Source organism: Gigantopelta aegis, chromosome 13 (genome assembly GCF_016097555.1).
Source record: "Gigantopelta aegis isolate Gae_Host chromosome 13, Gae_host_genome, whole genome shotgun sequence".
Lineage (NCBI taxonomy): Eukaryota > Metazoa > Mollusca > Gastropoda > Neomphalida > Peltospiridae > Gigantopelta > Gigantopelta aegis.
Window position 1 is genome coordinate 15,865,856 of NC_054711.1, and position 21,046 is coordinate 15,886,901.

A 21,046-nucleotide genomic window follows, 5' to 3' on the forward strand; every position below is an offset into this window, starting at 1 on the left:
GTTAAACAAAACTAACTTTTGTTTTCATGAGTATATAAAGAAAAAGGTACTCAACAGGAATTCAATGTGATGTTAGCAAAACTCTTAGGCTTTAAATAATTAAACAGGACAACAGTTCAAATTACATAACATGAATTTACTGCCCAGATACAACAACACATTATGATAACAAACACTGTCATATATCTCACAAATGACAGGTCTGGTAGTATTAACAGAGGTATTAAAACTTGGGTGTACTTCGAACTTTGACCCGTTCAGATGCTATTTGCTATTCTGCTACCTACAATTCTGAGCAGGAAAACCAAGTCCAAGTAACGCTGTTTACATTTCTATATCCACATAGGCGTACGGGCTCCCATTTTCACAAGGGGCAGGCTAGGTTTTCCCCTGAATAATTACCATAACAAACGAATCACTATGCATTTTTATATGCATTACAACTAATTTTTAAGAGTAGAATGATGGAAATACCGGGGTACATGGCAAAAAGGTCTCAGGTTAGCACAGTTTGCTCGAATATCTCTATCGTTTTTTCTCGAATTTAAGGATTTGACCCCCTGCCCCCACCCCCCCCCCCCCCACCAATCACACACACGCGTCATGCACGCTTATGTATATCCGTCAAAGGTTCTGGCACGTGCATCGTGTGTAGGAAAAAAAACCATTCTCCTTTCGCCATGAATACAAAATGGCCGCGCTAAAGTCTGTGATTAAAATCTCGCTGGAAATAGAAATTTCACGCCATCTCCGTGTCTGTCTTGATTGAATCATGGAGCTGTTGGCATTGTCACGCCAGTGTGGGCCACGTCTGCGAATCTAAATGTCTTTTTTTTTTTTTTAAAGCGAGGCTGGGTCTCGCGCTTTTACGCGCCATTATCGCGAGTTCAATCGACATAAGCTAATTTTTCAATTATGCTGAGGAGACACGGACAGTTAGGCACATTAGCATGACGTTTGGATGCTAGTTTCGTGAAAGCGTGTAAACAGGGTGAAATGAAATACCAAATGACATAATGAAGTTTGTCTGGCTTATCGTGCGACGATATCTTCTGCTCGAATTAAATTGAATTCCTTAAAGGAGATCTCTACAGGCGCAGGTCTAAGTTTATAAATGGGTGGTGGTGGTGGTTGTGGTGGTGGTGGTGGTGGTGGTGGTGGTGGTGGTGTGTGTGTGTGTGTGTGTGGGGGGGGGGGGGTCGTGTGTGTATTGCAAAAACAAAACTTACACAAAGACAAAATTAATTATTAACGCTCAACATAAATACTCGCCTGCGCCAAGACCGAAGGAAGTGGTAGAGCCTTGTTTTTATTTATATATATTTTTTTTTAATTTTAAAAATATATAAAAAAGAAAACAAACAAATAATGCATATTGTCGCTACTCGTGCACCAAACAAACATTCTGAATCAAAAATATTATTGACAGGTAGAGATGGATTTTACTAGTAGAATGCAGGAAATTGCATTTCAGCACATCTAGTTAGTTTTCAAAATTCAACGGGGGAGCATATCCCCGAACCATCTAGAAACTTTGCTATTCACCATCGATCTCAGTTAGCCTCATCCCCACCACCATGTCTACTTGCTTCCGCCGAGCTTGTGCTCGAAATATAATATTGCAAATGTCTGTTATCGAAACATACATTTATGTATCAAATACGGAACAGATCTCAGATACCAAATAAAATGTTAACGTTGGTGTTTAAAAACACTATATGCATTATATCAACCAAACTTTGACCCATAAATATCAGTACTACAGCCCCTACCTCAAAATATTAAAGGGACATTCCCGAGTTTGCTGCATTGTAAGATGTTTCCCACTAATAAAATATTTCTACGATTAAACTTACATATTAAATATATTTTCCAGTTTAGAATATCAGTGTCTGTATATTCAATGTGTTTCTGGTCGTCTTAATATTTGTAAGAAGCCCAAACTGGATTTTGTCTTCAGATAATTTCGTATGTACGAAAAAAACATATTTTAGGAAATAAAATTAAATTTAACCTAGTACAAATATTAGAACGATCAGAAACACGTTTAATATACAGCCATTAATATTTTATGCAGAAAAATATATTTGATATGTTATTTCAGTCGTCAAACAGTCTCTATTAGTCGATAACATCTTTAAAATTGTAGCAAACTCAGGAATGTCCCTTTAAGTGAAGAAAATGGTACCTTTCATTGCTAATTTTCGGCATAAGCAGATAACACCCCTAGTTTCGCACAAAATTTTAGTACTTTTTTTTACAGGTACCCCATACATGTTCCAAGCACAAAGCTACTCGACACAGTGGTACTAGATGCAAAATATTGCATACATTTTTAGCCCAGATAAAACTAAAAAAATGTTTTACAACCAACACACTCACATTTATAACCAATCACTGGACTTGTGGTGCGGTGCACATCGAACTTTGACCCAGCCGGAAATTATTTGGTTTAGTGCTACCTGTATATGTTTGTAAGTATTATTATATAAATGTAAACTTCACATCTGTTATTGGCGTGCAATGCAATATTATTTTTATGTTTATCATTCCTCATCTGTTAACATTATTATATCCTGTAAATAATATGCGCATGTCTATTTTATGCCTATGAACTATGTTTTTGGTAAGTAAATAATTATATACATATATCCGTATCAAACTATCTGAAAATGCAACAAAGAAGCATCTAGTTAAAAACAAATATATACTCTTCAAAAGAAGAAACGCAAAACCACATTGTCGTAACATTTGGAGAATTGATTTAATTATTGAATGGTGAGTCCGATAATTACCAAATGTTGCAGGATTGTTCACAATTCACTCTAGTCCATTGTGAGTAAGTGATAGGACACACCACCAAGGTCAAGGTCATCTGGAGTCAATACCGGGTGTGGCCTCCGCGTGTGTTGACAACTGCCTGGCACCGCCTGCCCATTGAAGCAACCAGAGTACGGATGACATCCCGGGGGATGGTGGCCCACTCGGCCTGCAAGGCTGCTGCCAGCTCGGGCAGGGTCTGGGGCTGTGGTTGTCGCTGTCGGAGGCGTCGGTCCAACTCGTCCCATAGATGCTCAATTGGGTTCAAATCCGGTGATATCGATGGCCAAGGAAGGACATTAATGTTGTTGTTCTGTAGGAAAGCCGTTGTGAGACGTGCTGTGTGAGGCCTGGCGTTGTCATGTTGGAACACTGCGTTGGCGTTGGCCATAACTGGAACGATGTGTGGCCGGAGGATCTGGTCAATGTAGCCCTGTGCATTCAGGTTGCCCTGCACGTGGACCAGGTCAGTTCTGCCAGTGTGTGAGATGGCTGCCCACACCATGACACTACCCCCGCCGAATCTGTCCACTTCCTGCACGCAGTTTGCCGCATAACGTTCACCACGACGCCTATACACGCGACATCTTCCATCATGACGTCGGAGCAGAAATCGGGACTCGTCACTGAACCACACCTGTCTCCATCGCAGTTGAGGCCATTCTCGATGAATATGGCACCACTGCAGTCGGAGTCGACGGTGTTGTGGTGTTAAGATGACACCTCGAACTGGACGTCTGGCACGAATTCCTACCTCACGTAGGCGGTTCCGTACGGTCTGGTCGGATATCCTGCGCAAACCTGGTATTGCTGCGGCTGTGGAGGTGGCAGTAGTCAATCGTTCCCGAAGGTGGCGTACCCGGATGTAGCGGTCCTGCCCGGGGGTAGCGACCCGTGGTCGACCGGATCTAGGGAGGTCACGTGTTGATCCATGTTGCTGGTAACGGTCCCACAGTCTGGAGATGGTGCTTGGGGACACATGGAATGCCCTGGCAACGGCCGTTCTGGATTCGCCTGCGTCTAGTCGGCCGATGGCATTGTTTCTCTGCGGTTCACTGAGACGTGGCATGTCCTGGATTGTCAACTGTCGGCCAGATACAGAGGCCAGGCAAGCGAACACCCTGCACTTTTATACTGTCGGTGTTCATGTTGCACGTGCAGACAACGCACGTGCAGTGGTGACATGGTTTGCACGTGGCTGCGTTTTTGCGAATATTCACATTTTGGAACTTTATTGTACAGTAGCTGCGTTTTATCGAATGTAACCGTGGGAATGTGTTTGGGACATGCAATGACCTTATATTCACAAAGCATGAACCGGTAGGAAACATAAAATCGGAGTTATAACCCATTTGTACCCTTTTGCGTTTCTTTTTTTGAAGAGTATATATGGGTGGGGGAATTATCCTACATCCTCCATCCGTGATACAGGCAAAATAGAAGTAAAGTTTGTTTTATTTAACGACGCCACTAGAGCACATTGATTTTTTATCTTATCATCGGCTATTGGACGTCAAACATATGGTCATTCTGACACTGTTTTTAGAGGAAACCCGCTGTCGCCACATAGGCTACTCTTTTTACGACAGGCAGCAAGGGATCTTTTATTTGCGCTTCCCACAGGCAGGATAGCACAAACCATGGCCTTTGTTGAACCAGTTATGGATCACTGGTCGGTGCAAGTGGTTTACACCTACCCATTGAGCCTTGCGGAGCACTCACTCAGGGTTTGGAGTCGGTATCTGGATTAAAAATCCCATGCCTCGACTGGGATCCGAACCCAGTACCTACCAGCCTGTAGACCGATGGCCTGCCACGACGCCACCGAGGCCGGTATATTCCTGAGTTTGCTGCAATTTTTAAGATGTTATCTACTAACTTTTTAACGATTGTAATTACAATATATTATTCTATATAAAATATTAGTGGCTGTATATTAAACGTGTTTCTGATCGTTCTTATATATGTACTAGGTTAAATTTCATTTTATTCCCTAAAATATTATTTTTTCGTACGTACGAAATTATTTGAAAACAAAATCCAGTTTGGGCTTTTTACAAATATTAAGACGACCAGAAACACATTGAATATACAGACACTGATATTGTAAACAAGAAACTACATGTATATTTAATATGTAAGTTTAATCGTAGAAATATTTTATTAGTCGGAAACATCTTATAATGCAGAAAACTCAGTAATGTCCCTTTAACAATAATGTTCCGGTTTTCTACGAGCTTGTGCTATCATATTTCACGGCACCAACCTTCCCACGAACTTTCGCCTCCAGGTAAGGGGTTAGTCGGACTTTTTTGTAAATAGTCTGACGGACTTCATTTTAGTAGCTCATCGCCTTGATTATTTTTAGCTGAACACTCGAAGTTTATTTTTGGACTCAACTTTTCTTTCTAGATATAAATAGAATATTTATTCTCCTTTTTGGTCTCAAGTCTTTGACCTAACTTCTAAATTATTTTCCAAATTCCGCCCGCCTCAAACTCACCTCCACACTCCTGTCTCAGACTTACTCACTGGCGAAGTCAGATATTAAGCCCGTGATAGGCGTGCTTGAAAACATTGGGTTATATAAGAACGTTAAAACAGTCCAGATCAGATACAATTTCACAATGCCGGCTTGGCGTAAAAAAATTAATTTTTTCTTTTAAAATGATTGGCTGCTACAGCTAACCAAGACCGCTGATTGGTTACTTCTTTTCTGGGGTCCGTTTTAGAAACATTTTCACGCCAAACTAACGAGAGGCGACCCCCCTTCGTTTAAGAACTAATTAATTAAATAATTAACACATTATTATTGTAAATAATATATGAAGAGGTTTGAACTGTCGGGATGACAAAGTCGATATTAATTATTGCAAGAATCGTTTTTGTTTATCTCCACTGAAAGTCTCAACGGTTTCAAGCCTGACTTATCTTCAGGAAAATCAACTTCGTGAGACAGTTGTTATAATCATTGTAAGATCTAGGATCTTTATTAGGTGGGAGGGGGAGGGGAGGGGGAGGGGAGGGGTAGGTGCATAGTAATGAAGGGTCTATCCTGAATTTTCATCACTGGAAAAAGTTCTAGGGGCGAAACGTAGCCCAGTGGTAAAGCGGTCGCTTAATGCGCAGTCGGTTTAGAATCGATCGCCGTCGGTGTGCCCATTGGGCTATTTATCGTTCCAGCCAGTGCACCACGACTGGTATACCAAAGGTCGTGGTATGTGCTATCCTGTCTGTGGGATGATGTATATGAAAGATCCCTTGCTACTAATGGAAAAATGTAGCGGGTTTTCTCTCTAAGATTATATGTCAAAATTATCGAATGTTTGACATTCAATAGCCACTGATTAATAAACGAATGCGCTCTAGTGGTGTTGTTAAACAAAACAAACTTTTTTTTAGCAACACTTCCCTTTGTTCTTCTCAACAAAATAAACGCACATCCCGCTTTTTCCTTTTTTTTTTTTTTTTTAATTACTACCTTACCTTAAAGGGTTTTAAATATAAAGCATTGTTCGAATAAATACATTTGCAACCCATGCAATTGCCCACGGCAATCGACAATGCCGTGGGTATTGTTGTGAAGTTTTTCATCTTAATTGTAGGGATTGCATTTGGAATGACCTTTGGCTGAATTAGTTCGAATTTCGTTTGGCCGTTGGAATAAATAATAAATTCGTACGTAAGATATCATTTTAGACCTAAAAAAAGATAGTGAAATACTACAAAACATTATCACGTCCAGAAATACATTGGCTATAGATATATTCATATTCTAAGCAAGACAATACAAGTCAATTGTAATTTCAATAATTTTATTTGACGGAAACCTTTGAAAAATTGCTAGAAACTCAGGATATTTCATTTAAACTTATTTTCGTGCTTATATCCAATTAAGGTTCAAGCACACTGTCCTGGGAACACACATCAGCTACCCTGACCGTCTGTCCAGGACAGTGGGTTAGTTCATTTCAACGCACAAATGGTTAAAAGGCAAACCAAATGTACTTATCAATATAATGTTTTATAAAAGTATGTACAACTTTCAGTAGAATTTATTAGATGTATCAGATGTAAGGAAATTAACCCAGTGTTTATTTTAATAACAACAAATTTAGAGTTGGCCCTTTAAATTATTGTGATGAAATTTAATATTATGAATAGGGTTTAGATGCTGATTTTTTTTTATGACGAACCAGTTAAGATGTTTTTTTAATTATTATATTTTTGATCAGCATATATGTCACCCTATAACAATACTTCGCTTTTCAAAATACACTTTTCAGTACTTAAAATGACTGTGCAAAGTTTTTAGTCATTGTAATATGTTTCGTACTAACAGAGCATTTTTGGCGACTAAATTTACATATTAAATATATTTTCGTGTTTAGAATACCAGTGTCTGTTTATACATAGCCCTTGTTGCGATAGGAGTAATCTTTGTGGTGACATCGCTCCCTCTCTTTCTTACAATCTAGCTCCTCTCTCTCTCTCTGTCTCTCGCTCTCTGTCTATCTCTGTTTCTGTCTGTCTGTCTGTCTGTCTCTTTCTGTGTCTGTCTGTCTGTCTCTCTCTCTCTCTCTCTCTCTCTCTCTCTCTCTCTCTCTCTCTCTCTCTGTCTGTCTCTCTCTCTCTCTCTCTCTCTCTCTCTCTCTCTCTCTCTCTCTCTCTCTCTCTCTCTCTTTCTTTGAAATATAGAAAATAGCCATATAACAGACACCAAAATAGCCGTAGTTTAAAATGTATATTCCTTTTTCTTTTTCACATTTAAAAATGCTGAGGTGCCAATAAATAAACAAACATACATTCCTTTCCTTTTCTTTTCTTTCGTTTCCTTACATGGGCGGTTGTCAAATGCGAAAAACAGTATGCCCACAGCCCCGAGTGCTCATTATTCATTCAGAAATAATTAACACGAAGTCCCGCCCACTCCGTTGTCGATTCATGTTAACGTGTTGATCTTTTACATCAAGCGAACGAATCCAGCCATGTTTATTGACGAACAGGACACCTCAAGCGCGTCCCACGTCCGTCAACAAGTGAAACGCGATCTCATTGGCCACGTATGCTTGCGTCGAGCCGACTAGGTGCTTGTTGTCCAAAATCAAGACTGGCGGTGGGCGTGGCATTTGTGGGCGGGGCGATGTGGGAGGTTTCGAAGGCGCTGTTATACGCGATCTTGACATTACAAACTCTTTCATCTTTCATGACAGCGGGGCCAAATTGTATTGCCGGATTGTCCACGCTATGGCAGCCACAATTATCGGGGTATGTACGTCAGTGTGCGAGTCACATATTTTCTGAGTTCTGAGCGAGCAGGTATTGCTATTGTGTCTTCGTCTTTAAACGAAAAAAAAAAGAAGAAAAAAAAGATTTCCGCATCGTTGCTGATTTCAAGGCTTCTGTCGTCGGGTCGCCCCCGTTTTCGTACCCAATTACTAAGCAAGTTTCGGGCAATCGGCGGACATCAAAAATCGGATTGTCATTCGCCGTGTGCATAGCAAAACATAGCTTCTTGTCTCGTGTCGTCTGCTTTCTCACGATGTGTTGAACATTAACACTTGCTTTCGGAGTACTCTAAGAGTTGGGATTGATTTGTGAATTTTTTTTTCTTTTCTGGATTGAATTTCTTCTCAGTAAGAACAGTTGTTGCACGAATTTGTTCGTTTATTTATTATTTTTCCTGTTGTTTGTTTGAGTATTTTTTTATTATTATTTTTTTTGGTTACAAAAAATGCTGTATTGTTTGTACGTCTAGCTGTTTCTATGTATGGGACTTATATTGAAAAGGAAATATTCCATTTTGACCAACAAGCAACCCTGGCATCGATGCTACAATACCCGACACATGTAAGTATCATTGTTGTAATAATTATATATTTTACACCGAGTAGCCATAGATTAAAATATAGTGACGTGTCATTAAGTAAATATTTATATTTTATATATGTATAATATGAATTATTATTTGTTTAATAAGATATAGGTTTGTAAGTTGATTTAGCCTATAACACTTGAATAATTCATGTAGGAATACTATTGATTAAAATATTTCAAGAATTTACCTGTAACACCTTAAACAAACCGAAATATAGGTAAATGTTCTATATTAATATATTATTTATTTAAACAACTCTCCCAGCCAAGACCAAAATTAAAAATAAAAATAAAAATACAATAAAAAGTGTGGTTATTAAGCAATGTGTTTCTAACAATCCAGCACCCCATACAAAATCAACAAGAACATCAGAAATGAATTTTACTCATTGAAAATAACTCCAACTACACTCGCCCTCAGAGGCGGATCTACATTTTGCGACAGTTATAATTTTATTATATATTAACTTTCAGTTTTTTACGATTCCCCCTCCAAACCTCCCCAAAGTTCCTTTGGCTTTCCGCCTCATGTCACTGCGCCCCCCCCCCCCCCAAATGGATTTTATGTATCCGCCACTGGTCCTTATCATTCTATACTTACCTCCATCCCTGGATAATAATATATACTACAGCTGATATCTAAATAATAGGCCTACCTTTATTCTACGTAGATAATAGAAAAAGAAAACAAACCCCACCCACCCCAAAACCGCCTCAGTGTTATGCGTATTTGATTAAGTGTTTAAACTATTTTAAAATGCTTTTACATACTTCATTTCAGTTATAAGTTCTTATTATAACATAGGCTGCATTTTAAAATCCATCACACAAAATAGACATTGACATTCTTAGAAGCAAATATATCAAATCTTTTTATTGGAAGAAACCTTCAACTCATAAAGTTGTACTATTATTAAGTATTAATAATATTAAAGTTTTAAACCAGCTTAGTAAATACCTCTCTGAATGTTGTACTATTATTAAGTATTAATAATATTAAAGTTTTAAACCAGCTTGGTAAATACCTCTCTGAATGTTGTACTATTATTAAGTATTAATAATATTAAAGTTTTAAACCAGCTTGATAAATACCTCTCTGAATGTTGTACTATTATTAAGTATTAATGATATTAAAGTTTTAAACCAGCTTGGTGACTGCTTCTCTGAATGTAACAGGTTAAGATACACCTTATCATTAATATCAAACCATTATGAATAATTGTGTATTACAGTATGTTTATATATGTAATCACTGTTATATTGTTTTTGCATTTCCTGCACTATATCCAGCTGTCGTTTTTATTTATACTTTTGTGTGTATACCGATGAGCTCTAAAGCTCAGAGTTAATAAAGAATTGAATACTGAATACATACAAACAGTATACATATAAATATAATAATCATATATATATGTTCTATTGCTTAGATTGATAGATAAATGTTAACACCTCCATGAATATTATCTATCAGTTATGTTCCAGCAATCCGATATTCTGTTAGATGTGGTCACAGATTGCTGTCAGTAATAGTGTACAGCGCTCTAAACTAATTGTGTTTATTTATTTATTTATTTATTTATTTATTTACCTATGTATTTATTTATTTACGTCAGAACTGTATTGCAAACAGGTACATGCTTTTATACATGTTATATTATATTAAATTTATATGTAAAACTTAATGTTATATACCTACTAGTTCTACAAGGGTTTCTTTAGAATAGTCATAATTGAGAAATAAAATGCATAGAATCGATAGAATGAATATGTAAGATAATATTAATAATATTAATAATAATAATAATAATAATAATAACAACGACAACAACAACAACAACAACAATAATAATAATAATAATAATAATAATAATAACGACGACAATACTACTACTACTACTACTACTACTACTACTACTACTACTACTACTACTACTACTACTACTACTACTACTACTAATAATAATAATGGTGATAGTAATACAATTACGACTAAATGCTACATTTTCAATAATCCTGTCATATAAAAATTAAATAATAATCAATAAATAACTCACAGTAAAATAGGAAAAGAAGAACAGCCAAATTTCAAATACAGAAAACCCTCTGTAGAATAGACGGATAATTTATTTACGTCTCATCGTATCTACATCATATAAACATATAAAATAAACAACAGAAAATAGCATAAAACTATTCCTTTAGAAATACTGTGAAACAAGTAATTAAAATAATAGAAATGTGCGGAATAGAATATATCTAATGTTCCCTCCGCATAACTAAAATCATTTGTTGCTTGTCCATCGTCTGTTTTCGTTGACCAGTGTTAAATTCTTGTTTAAAAAAAGAGATGAAGATGACTGTTAAATATTCACGAGTAGAAAGGCAAACACACCAATGAGCCTGGGACCCTCACAGTGATAAAGTCCCCTCAGCAGTGGCAGTCATAGTACAGGGCCGTATCCTCCGGGGGGGGGGGGGGGGGGGGGGCAGTTTTTCCCCTGGGAATCTCACTTTTTTCTTCTTCTTTTTTTTTTACTCCAGAAAATACTCCAGAAAATACTCTAGAAAATCTCAGGGTTTAATTTGTATAGTGTTTCATTTGTTTATAAAAAGTAGTGGCCCCCCCCCCCCCCCCCCCCCGGATTTTGATCAGGGTACGGCCCTGTAGTGAATGATAAACCGAGAACCTATCATGGGATCCATGTTTTAAAGAAATCAAAACTAAATTTAGAAATAAAATTGATGAAGAAATTAATCTCGGTTTGTTCGAAATATATTTTATTACATCTAAAATACAAAAGAATTGAGCACAAGTTATCGAATTTATAAAGCCCTGGACAAATTAGACTGATAATAACAATACCAATATCGGTGACTACAACTGTTATTAAAGGCGCAGATCCTAGTTTCAACCAGTAAATGCTGGACAGTAAGTTTAGTTAATTTACAAACCTGTAACACATTTGGATAAAGTTACAACAGAGTGTAAGAAGAGTCTGACATTAAAACAGGAAATATCCATAAAAATAGACTAGAACTCGAATCAGTAAACCACTACTTCTCAGACGCACGTGCGTTTTTAAAAATATGAAAAATGCAATTTTTGGTACTACAAACACCAGGATCACCAGAAACACTTCGGTTCTACGGAAATGGATAATCTAAAGAATAAAATATAAGTAATGTTTGATTTCGGTGATCATAAACGGCTCTAATAGTGAAAAATATGCTGTAGTGTTTAAAAACTAGGGTCTGTCCATTTAAGAATATAATATGGGGTTGCAATTACTATTTGACGAATTTTAAAATTTAAAAAAAAAGAGAAAAAAAAGAGGAAAAACCTAAACCAAACACAAACACAAACAGAACAGAAACCCCAAAATGTTCAGTCATCTAACTAAACCCAGTGGTCTTTCCCTTGGTCCCAATAATCTTAGAATTGCCACTAGATGTATGCTGTGCATAATATAATTATATATACATTACATCTAAATGTCGTATATGTGATATATTTTCGCAAACCACTGTGTCACATATTCTATTCACAATATATTTAATTCATTATAATGTTTTCCATTTACATGTAAAATGTTCTGTCAAATAAATTGTTACTTCAGCACCGGATAAACTGAAACATATATATCTAAAATGACATCTAGTCATGCTTCGACTATCTTAATATGACACTATACTGTCTATATGTTGACTGCAGTAATATGACACTGTATTGTATATATATGATATCGTCTTGTAAACTATTTTGTGACATTTTAACTTTACTGTGCATATTTCCGGACCCGTAGGAGCCGGGGAATGGCACATGTCGCCCCTGCCCTCTCTTAGACCATACGATCTACATGTTTTTGTCCTACTATTTTTTTTTTTAAAGTTGTTTTTCATAAATCCTCTTTCCATCCGTATGTAGACCTATTTTAACAATATCAATAATATATCCTACATATATACCTGTGCCTAAACATCCTAAAATATCAGTACCGTAAATTAAACAAGAACGGACAATTGCAATTTAAAAACAAAATATATAAAATATCGATCATAAATTACTTTCTCAGGAGAAATGTAGCGGGTTTCCTCTCTCTAAGACTATATGCCAGGGTTATCAAATGTTTGACATCCAGCAGCTGATAATTAATAAATCAATCAAATGTGCTCTGGTGGTGTCGTTAAACAAAACTAACTTTAACTTAACTTCATCTTTTCGTCATTATTTATTAAAATGTTAGGTCAATTATGAGGGATGGAACAACTAGGGGGAGGGAGAGGGTAGTAAAACAAATCAAGACATCAACATAGTGTCTTCTTCAAGCCGATATGAAAAGATATAGTTTATATTAAAAAGGGCACGTTTTGTGGTAGCGGAAAGGGTGGGTGGGTCACTAACCCATTTAAATATACTTCTGAATATTGCATGTAATAAATACCAAACGGACTAAACTTAAATATATAATCGAAGATTAATAAGCAATACCGGTTGTGTCAACTCTTTGCAAAAATGAGGATAATCCCCCGTTACACAATTTAACATTTATATACATACATACATACATACATACATACATACATACATATATATATATATATATATATATATATATATATATATATATATATATATATATATATATATCAGGAGAGTTAAAGTTTGTTTTGTTTAACCACGCCACTAGAGCACATTGAGTAATTAATCATCGGCTATTGGATGTCAGACTCAAACATTTGGTAATTCTGACACATAGTCATCAGAGGAAACCCACTACATTTTTCCTAATGCAGCAAGGGATCTTTCATATGCACTCCCCCACAGACAGGAAAGCACACGCCACGGCATTTGACCAGTTGTGGTGCACTGGCTGGAACGAGAGAAAAAAAAACCCAATCAGTTGAATGGATCCACTGAGGTGGTTCGATCCTGCGACGCAAGCTCCTTAAGCGAGCACTCGACCGACTGATCTAATCCCGCCCCGTAACATACGAGATGGAAAGCTATATACACTTTGAAAATATAAAAAAAAATATTTTTCTAAAATTTGTAAACGTATAAAACTTATCTTTTGTTTATTGTTTGGTTAGTTACCTTATTTCTCCTCTCCCCCACCCGTTGTTAGCTTTTTTCTTATGAAAAGTCCTCGATATTTTACTTTTAAACAATTTTCCATAAACATTTTTTTTATGTATTCTACTACAGGGAAACACCGCGGGTCGGTAATGGTTGTTGGTTCTATCACAGGGCTCCAGAACTGCTGTAGCCTCCATTGTAGCAAAGTTCTCATTCATCCATTTGAAATCAGACGAGCGTAAAAACACCCATCTGACTTCATCCGTGTTGGGTATTTCACGCCGCGGGCCTGTCTCCTGAATATCGCGGGCCGCGAGACTTGATACCGAAGTAGGTAAACTTGAAACACGATCCCGCGTTCAGCGACAGCGAGCGGCGCTTTAACGTTCGCAGACTCTTTTGAGTGGTTCACCCGATGTTGTCATTTATTCCGTGTTTTAACGACATCGAGTAACGCTAACGTTCGCCAACTGTTTTAACTGGTTCTCTGAACTGAACTGAACTTTTTTGACACTCAAGCCGTAGTCTACGGCATATGAGGATACAGGCATACAGCAGTACATATAATTGTAACACGATGGTGGGTGCATATGCACAAAAATACACACACTATCACCCAGAGGATTTGAAAGTATTCTCCCTATGTTCGGGGACAGCGATCGACGCTGACGTTCGCCAACTTTTTGACTGATCCCTGCCAAAGTCATTTGTTCCGTGTTCAGCGATAGCGAGCCAACAGTTTTGACTGGTCTCCCGATGTGGTCATTTGTCTCGTATTCACCGACAGACAGCGAGCGACGCTAACGTTCGCGAACTATTTGAACTGGACCCCGATTTGGTCATTTGGTTTAACGTCAAACCCATAAACCAGTCTAGCGAACGTTTTCTTCTCTTTTGTTTTCTGTTGGGTTTGGCTGAATGTAACCAAGGTTTAATCGGCGCCGTAGTACGGTATCAAACTAGGTAGTGAGGCATCCACCTAAGGTACTGGGGTTTGTAGGTTCGAATCCCCTCGGTGGACATTTTGTAATAGATTTTTCCCGTCCCTACTATATCCCATTACTGATATATCAAAAGCCGTGGTGTGTACTGTTCTAGGCCTGTCTGTGGTAAAAGGTCCCTTGCTGCTAATATAATGGAGAAGTGTTGAGGGTTTCCTCTAAGAATATGTCAAAATTATTAAATGACTGACAACCAATAACCGACGATTAACAAATCAATGTGCTCTAGTGGTGCCGTTAAACAAAACAAACTTTAACGGTCCACGCTTATGGGACATTATTAATACACAGTATATAAAAGATATACATAAACATTACAGTATTAATCTTCCATTACCATCTCAATCGGCCTCGTTAACATAGTGGTTAGGTTCCAGGTTCGCATGCCGCTCTCACCTACCCCACCTCTCCCCCTTCGTCTAATGAAATTACCTATTTCCCTCCCTCCCCCCTTGTCCTTTTACATCATTGACCCACTTCTCTTCCTCCGTGAATCTCGTTCAAAGTCAAGTGAATGTTAAATATTCGCACGAATAAAAATATTGGTCTCTATGCCATGAACAAAGCACTGAAACAAAATATCTGTGGAAATCGATGGAAGGCGTATTTCTATGTATGTATTTGGAGCAGCATCCCTTGTGCACCTAATATAAACAAAAGTTAGAAAATACAAACGCACACACGATATTACAATACTTACAAAAAACCGCATTGGTAAATAATAGATGCGCATTGGCGCTTTTCTGAATACCACTAACGAATGATGCGTACGGAATTATAGATTTAGTTAAATAGTAATTAGATATTTAAAAAAAAAATTAGGTTTTCGTGGATACATGATTTTAAATAATTGCGTTTGTTTATATTGGGTTGTTAGTGTTCATTAATTATTCATTATTAAGTTTCGTAGATATATGATTTTAAATAATTGATTTGTTCGTTTATATTGGGTTGTCAGTATTGAATAATTATCCATTATTTTACTTCAAGCATTTGCAACCCATTTGTTAAATTATAAACATATTAGGAAATGAAATATAGAATGATATTTTAAAGAACTTTTAGAGCCCCCCCCCCCTCCCCACACACACACCTCCCTGCTCCGCCGTGCCTGCTATAAACATTCGTATTTGATTCAAAATCATTATTATCCTGCATATTAAACACCCATACACAATAGTTCACTTCAACAATTTTTGTATTATTAATTTAAAATTTAACCGTATACATAACACAATACTGACATTCTGTTAAAAATGAATCTTGGTTTAAAGGAACAGACCCTAGTTTTTAAACACTACGACGTATTTTTCACTACTGGAGCCGTTTTTAATAATTTAAGTTAGAGGTACTTACATTTTATTACGTAAAACATTCATTTTCGTACATCTGAAGTGGTTCTAGTTATACAGGTTTTTTAATACCCCAAAATGTGTTTTCCATAATTTTAAAAACACACGTTCGTCAGAGAAGTAATGGTTATCGAAACAATCTCTAGTTATTTTTAGACGATATTTCCAAATTTATACATCACAGACTAGCTTCTCATTATTATATAATCGTATTCAAATGTGTTTGTAGGTTTGTAGATAAACTAATAAACTTGATGTTAATTTTTATGAGTTCAAACTAGGGGAATACATTATTGTTATGTTTTGTTTATTGATATAAACTATAAAACCAAATATTTCACTAAGGCCATGATTTACTTTTTAAAAAAAATTCTTGCTCATTTTGGATTAACATGGTCAAAAAGTAAGAAAAAAAAAAGAAAAAAAAAAAAGAAAGAAAGAAAGAAGGAGAAAGAAGGACGGAAAGAAAACAACTGTCAGTGATAAGAAGTAAAAGTAATTAATTACTATTTATGGACACTAGTAACTGATAGTAATGAGTGTTTGTATTTAATATTAATGAGTGCTGCAAATTAATATTAATGAGTGCTGCAAATTAATATTAATGAGTTAAACAATTAAACTGATTGGTTCAAGAAACATTTATTCAAAAACAAGAATACAACATCAATATGCATGATACCAGAATGATTTTGTTTTAAAGATAGACACAGTACAGCGATATTTTAAATAATAATGGAACATTACACAAAAACAGAATACATGTACCTTTCATTTCGAAAATGTTCATAAGCGTACGAGACAGGGGGCTGGAGCAAAATTTTATTTGGCAAATCCGCAAATTCGCGTAAAAACGATGCAAAATGTGCTAACTTGCGACCTTTTTATCATGTATGTGTTTCCATAATTTTACCCGCAAAATTAGTTGTAAAAACGATGCAAAATGTGCTAACTTGCGACCTTTTTATCATGTGTGTTTCCATCATTCTACCCGCAAAATTAGTTGTAAAAACGATGCAAAATGTGCTAACTTGCGACCTTTTTATCATGTATGTGTTTCTATCATTCTACCCGCAAAATTAGTTGTAAAAACGATGCAAAATGTGCTAACTTGAGACCTTTTCATCATGTATGTGTTTCCATTATTCTACCCGCAAAATTAGTTGTAAAAACGATGCAAAATGTGCTAACTTGAGACCTTTTCATCATGTATGTGTTTCCATCATTCTACCCGCAAAATTAGTTGTAAAAACGATGCAAAATGTGCTAACTTGCGACCTTTTTATCATGTATGTGTTTCCATCATTCTACCCGCAAAATTAGTTGTAAAAACGATGCAAAATGTGCTAACTTGCGACCTTTTCATCATGTATGTGTTTCCATCATTCTACCCGCAAAATTAGTTGTAAAAACGATGCAAAATGTGCTAACTTGAGACCTTTTCATCATGTATGTGTTTCCATCATTCTACCCGCAAAATTAGTTGTAAAAACGATGCAAAATGTGCTAACTTGAGACCTTTTCATCATGTATGTGTTTCCATCATTCTACCCGCAAAATTAGTTGTAAAAACGATGCAAAATGTGCTAACTTGAGACCTTTTCATCATGCATGTGTTTCCGTCATTCTACCCGCAAAATTAGTTGTAAAAACGATGCAAAATGTGCTAACTTGAGACCTTTTCATCATGTATGTGTTTCCATCATTCTACCCGCAAAATTAGTTGTAAAAACGATGCAAAATGTGCTAACTTGAGACCTTTTCATCATGTGTGTTTCCATCATTCTACCCGCAAAATTAGTTGTAATCCATGTAAAAATAAGAAGTGATTCCTTTTAGCCATATATAGCTGTTTGGCAATAATGCTAATATGAGATTCGGGCATTTTCGTTTAATTCCGGCAAAAAACGGTAGCCCGTACGTCTATGAAAGTGTTAGCATTAATTAAAGATATATTATTTTGGTTTATATTTTCTTCTAATGATTTCAATATAATAATCCTTATATTTTATAAATGAAGAAATACTGGCATTTGGTTCGAACATAATTATTTCAAGGATTACAAAATCTCTTTCATACTCTCCATTTCGTAATTTCCTTCGTATTGGAAAAATTGATTTTTTAATACTTTAAACTACTACCCGATATTCATTTCCCCCCCCCCCCCATTCATTTTATTTACCAAACCAAGTTGCTTATAAGCATGTACATTCGAGGGGGGGGGGGGGGGGGGGGGAGATTTAGCTCAGTCGGTTGAGTGCTGGCTTGAGGTGCTTACGTTGCAGGATCGAACCATCTCGAACTGCTTGAGTTATTTCCTCGTTCCAACCCGTGCACCACAACTGATCAAAGGCCGTGGTATGTGCTTTCCTGTCTGGGGGAAAATGCATATAAAAGAACCCTTGCTGCATTAGGAAAAAATGTAGCGGGTTTCCTCTGATGACTACGAGTCAGAATAACCAAATGTTTGACATCCAATAGTCGATGATAAATTAATCAATGTGCTCCAGTGGTGTTGTTAAACAAAACAAGACAAAAGAAAGTACATTCGATTTACGTTATTTCAGTATTACAATGACGACGTGCAATTCACTACACAGTATCTTAGTAATAAAAGTATAACAGTACATTATTTCAGTATTACAATGACGACGTGCAATTCACTACACAGTATCTTAGTAATAAAAGTATAACAGTACATTATTTCAGTATTACAATGACGACGTGCAATTCACTACACAGTATCTTAGTAATACAAGTATAACAGTACATGTACATCTAAAATTAAATATAGAAACAATCTTTTTATTACGTTATAATTATAATATTTTTTCTTTTTCTTTTCTGCCATATTTCATTCTTTTTTGTCTATCTACTGAGATGAAAAAAAAGTTTGTTTTGTTTAACGACACCGCTAGAGCACATTGATTTATTAATCATCGGCTATTGGATGTTAAACATTTGGTAATTTTGACATAATCATAGAGAGAAAACCCGCTACATTTTTCCACTAGTAGCAAAGGATCTTTTATATGCACCATCCCACAGACAGGATAGCACATACCACGGCCTTTGATATATCAGTCGTGGTGCACTGGCTGCAACGAGAAATAACGGGGCCACCGACGGGGATCGATCCCAAATCGACCGCACATCAAGTGAGCACTTTACCACTGGACTACGTCCCGCCCCGTACTAAGATGAAACCCACCCCTCTGGCCCCAGACAGACAGAAATGAAACCCACCCCTCTGGCCCCAGACAGACAGAAATGAAACCCACCCCTCTGGCCCCAGACAGACAGAAATGAAACCCACCCCTCTGGCCCCAGACAGACAGAAATGAAATACGCATGTAGCAGTAGCAGCCACAACACCGTGAAATGATCGGCAACACGTGTTGATATGGCGTGTTGTCAACGGTATCATTTAATTGTAACACCTGTGCGCAATTATTGCCAGTCTACCTGGAAGATCAAAGCGGCCGCTCAGGTGCCTTGTTTCATTGCTCACACATTCGAACCTGATCGCCTGTAACAGCGGAATAATACTAATACTTGAACGTCTACGATTTTCAGCTACGCAATTCTTCTGGCTGAGAAAATTTGAGCTGTCTATCGATCGCCTGAAGTGCGAGAAGTTCACATGTTCGATTCATGCTATAGGTAGCCGGGCGGGACGTAGCCCAGTGGTAAAGCGTTCGCTTGATGCGCGATCGGTCTAGGATCGATCCCCGTCGGTGGACACATTGGGATATTTCTCGTCCCAGCCAGTGTTCCACAACTGGTGTAACAATGAATGAATGAATGACTGTTCAACGACACCCCAGCACAAAAATACACATCGGCTATTGGGTGTCACTGGTGTAAAAAAAAAAGGCTGTGGTATGTACTATCCTGTCTGTGGGATGGTGCACATAAAAGATCACTTGCTGCTAATCGAAAAGAGTAGCCCATGAATTTGCGACAGCTGGTTTCCTCTCTCAATATCTGTGTGGTCCTTAACCATATGTCTGACGCCATATAACCGTAAATAAAATGTGTTGAATGCGTCGTTAAAATAAAATATTTCTTTTCCTTATGTAGACAAACTCTTTTCTGAAAGTTATATATTATTATTATTATTATATGCAATTCCAAAGAGTGAATTAAAAACAATTAAGTCTATATACAGCTAATCGAGATAACCTATTAATAAACTAGTGGTGTCGTTAAACAAAACAAATCTTTAACTTTTGTTGTATGTGTTATCCTGTTTGTTGGGAAGTGCATATAAAATACCCCTTGCTACTAATAGAAAGATTTAGCGAGTTTTCTCTCTAAGGCTATGTTAGAATTACCAAATGTTTGAGATCCAGTAGACGATGATTAATAATTGATTGTGCTCTAGTGGTATGGTTAAACAAAAACTAAATTTTAACACTGAAATGTATTGTCTTGAGTACCGTTACGCGTGAATGAATGAATGAATGAATGAATGAATGAATGTTAACGACACCCCAGCACAAAAAATACATCGGCCATTGGGTGTCAAACTAAGGTAAGAATTTGGTTTTGTTTAACGACACCACTGGAGCTCATTGATTAATTAATCATTAGCTATTGGATGTCAAACATTTGGTAATTCTGTACTTGGTTATCCTTTATAAAACGTATATTAGATGAATGTGGTTTATGTAATATATATTCATGTACACAGGTGAATGTTTTGTGGTTAAAATATGCAGTTAAACGAATACTATGTGACCAGTACTTACAAAAATGGAATAGTGATAAATTTGACTCATCGAAAGGTATTAACTACAGAATGTTCAAGCATGAATTTAAATTAGAAAATTATTTGTTGAAACTCTCAACAAAAAATGCTAGAATTCTTTGTAAATTTAGAACTGGAAATGTCAGACTTCCTATTCAAGCCGGTA

At 36.7% G+C, this 21,046-nt stretch overlaps 1 protein-coding gene across 2 annotated transcripts in view; it reads left to right on the plus strand.

Moving 5' to 3' along the window:
- The first annotated feature begins 8,043 nt into the window (after positions 1 to 8,043).
- The window catches only part of LOC121387532 (transcription factor Sp9-like), a 40,837-nt gene continuing 27,834 nt past the window's right edge, over positions 8,044 to 21,046 (plus strand). The window contains exon 1 of one of the 2 annotated variants that reach the window (XM_041518685.1): positions 8,044 to 8,088. In XM_041518685.1, the coding sequence (XP_041374619.1) occupies positions 8,068 to 8,088 (21 nt within the window). In that variant the 5' untranslated portion in view covers positions 8,044 to 8,067. The other variant, XM_041518683.1, reaches the window with a different exon arrangement.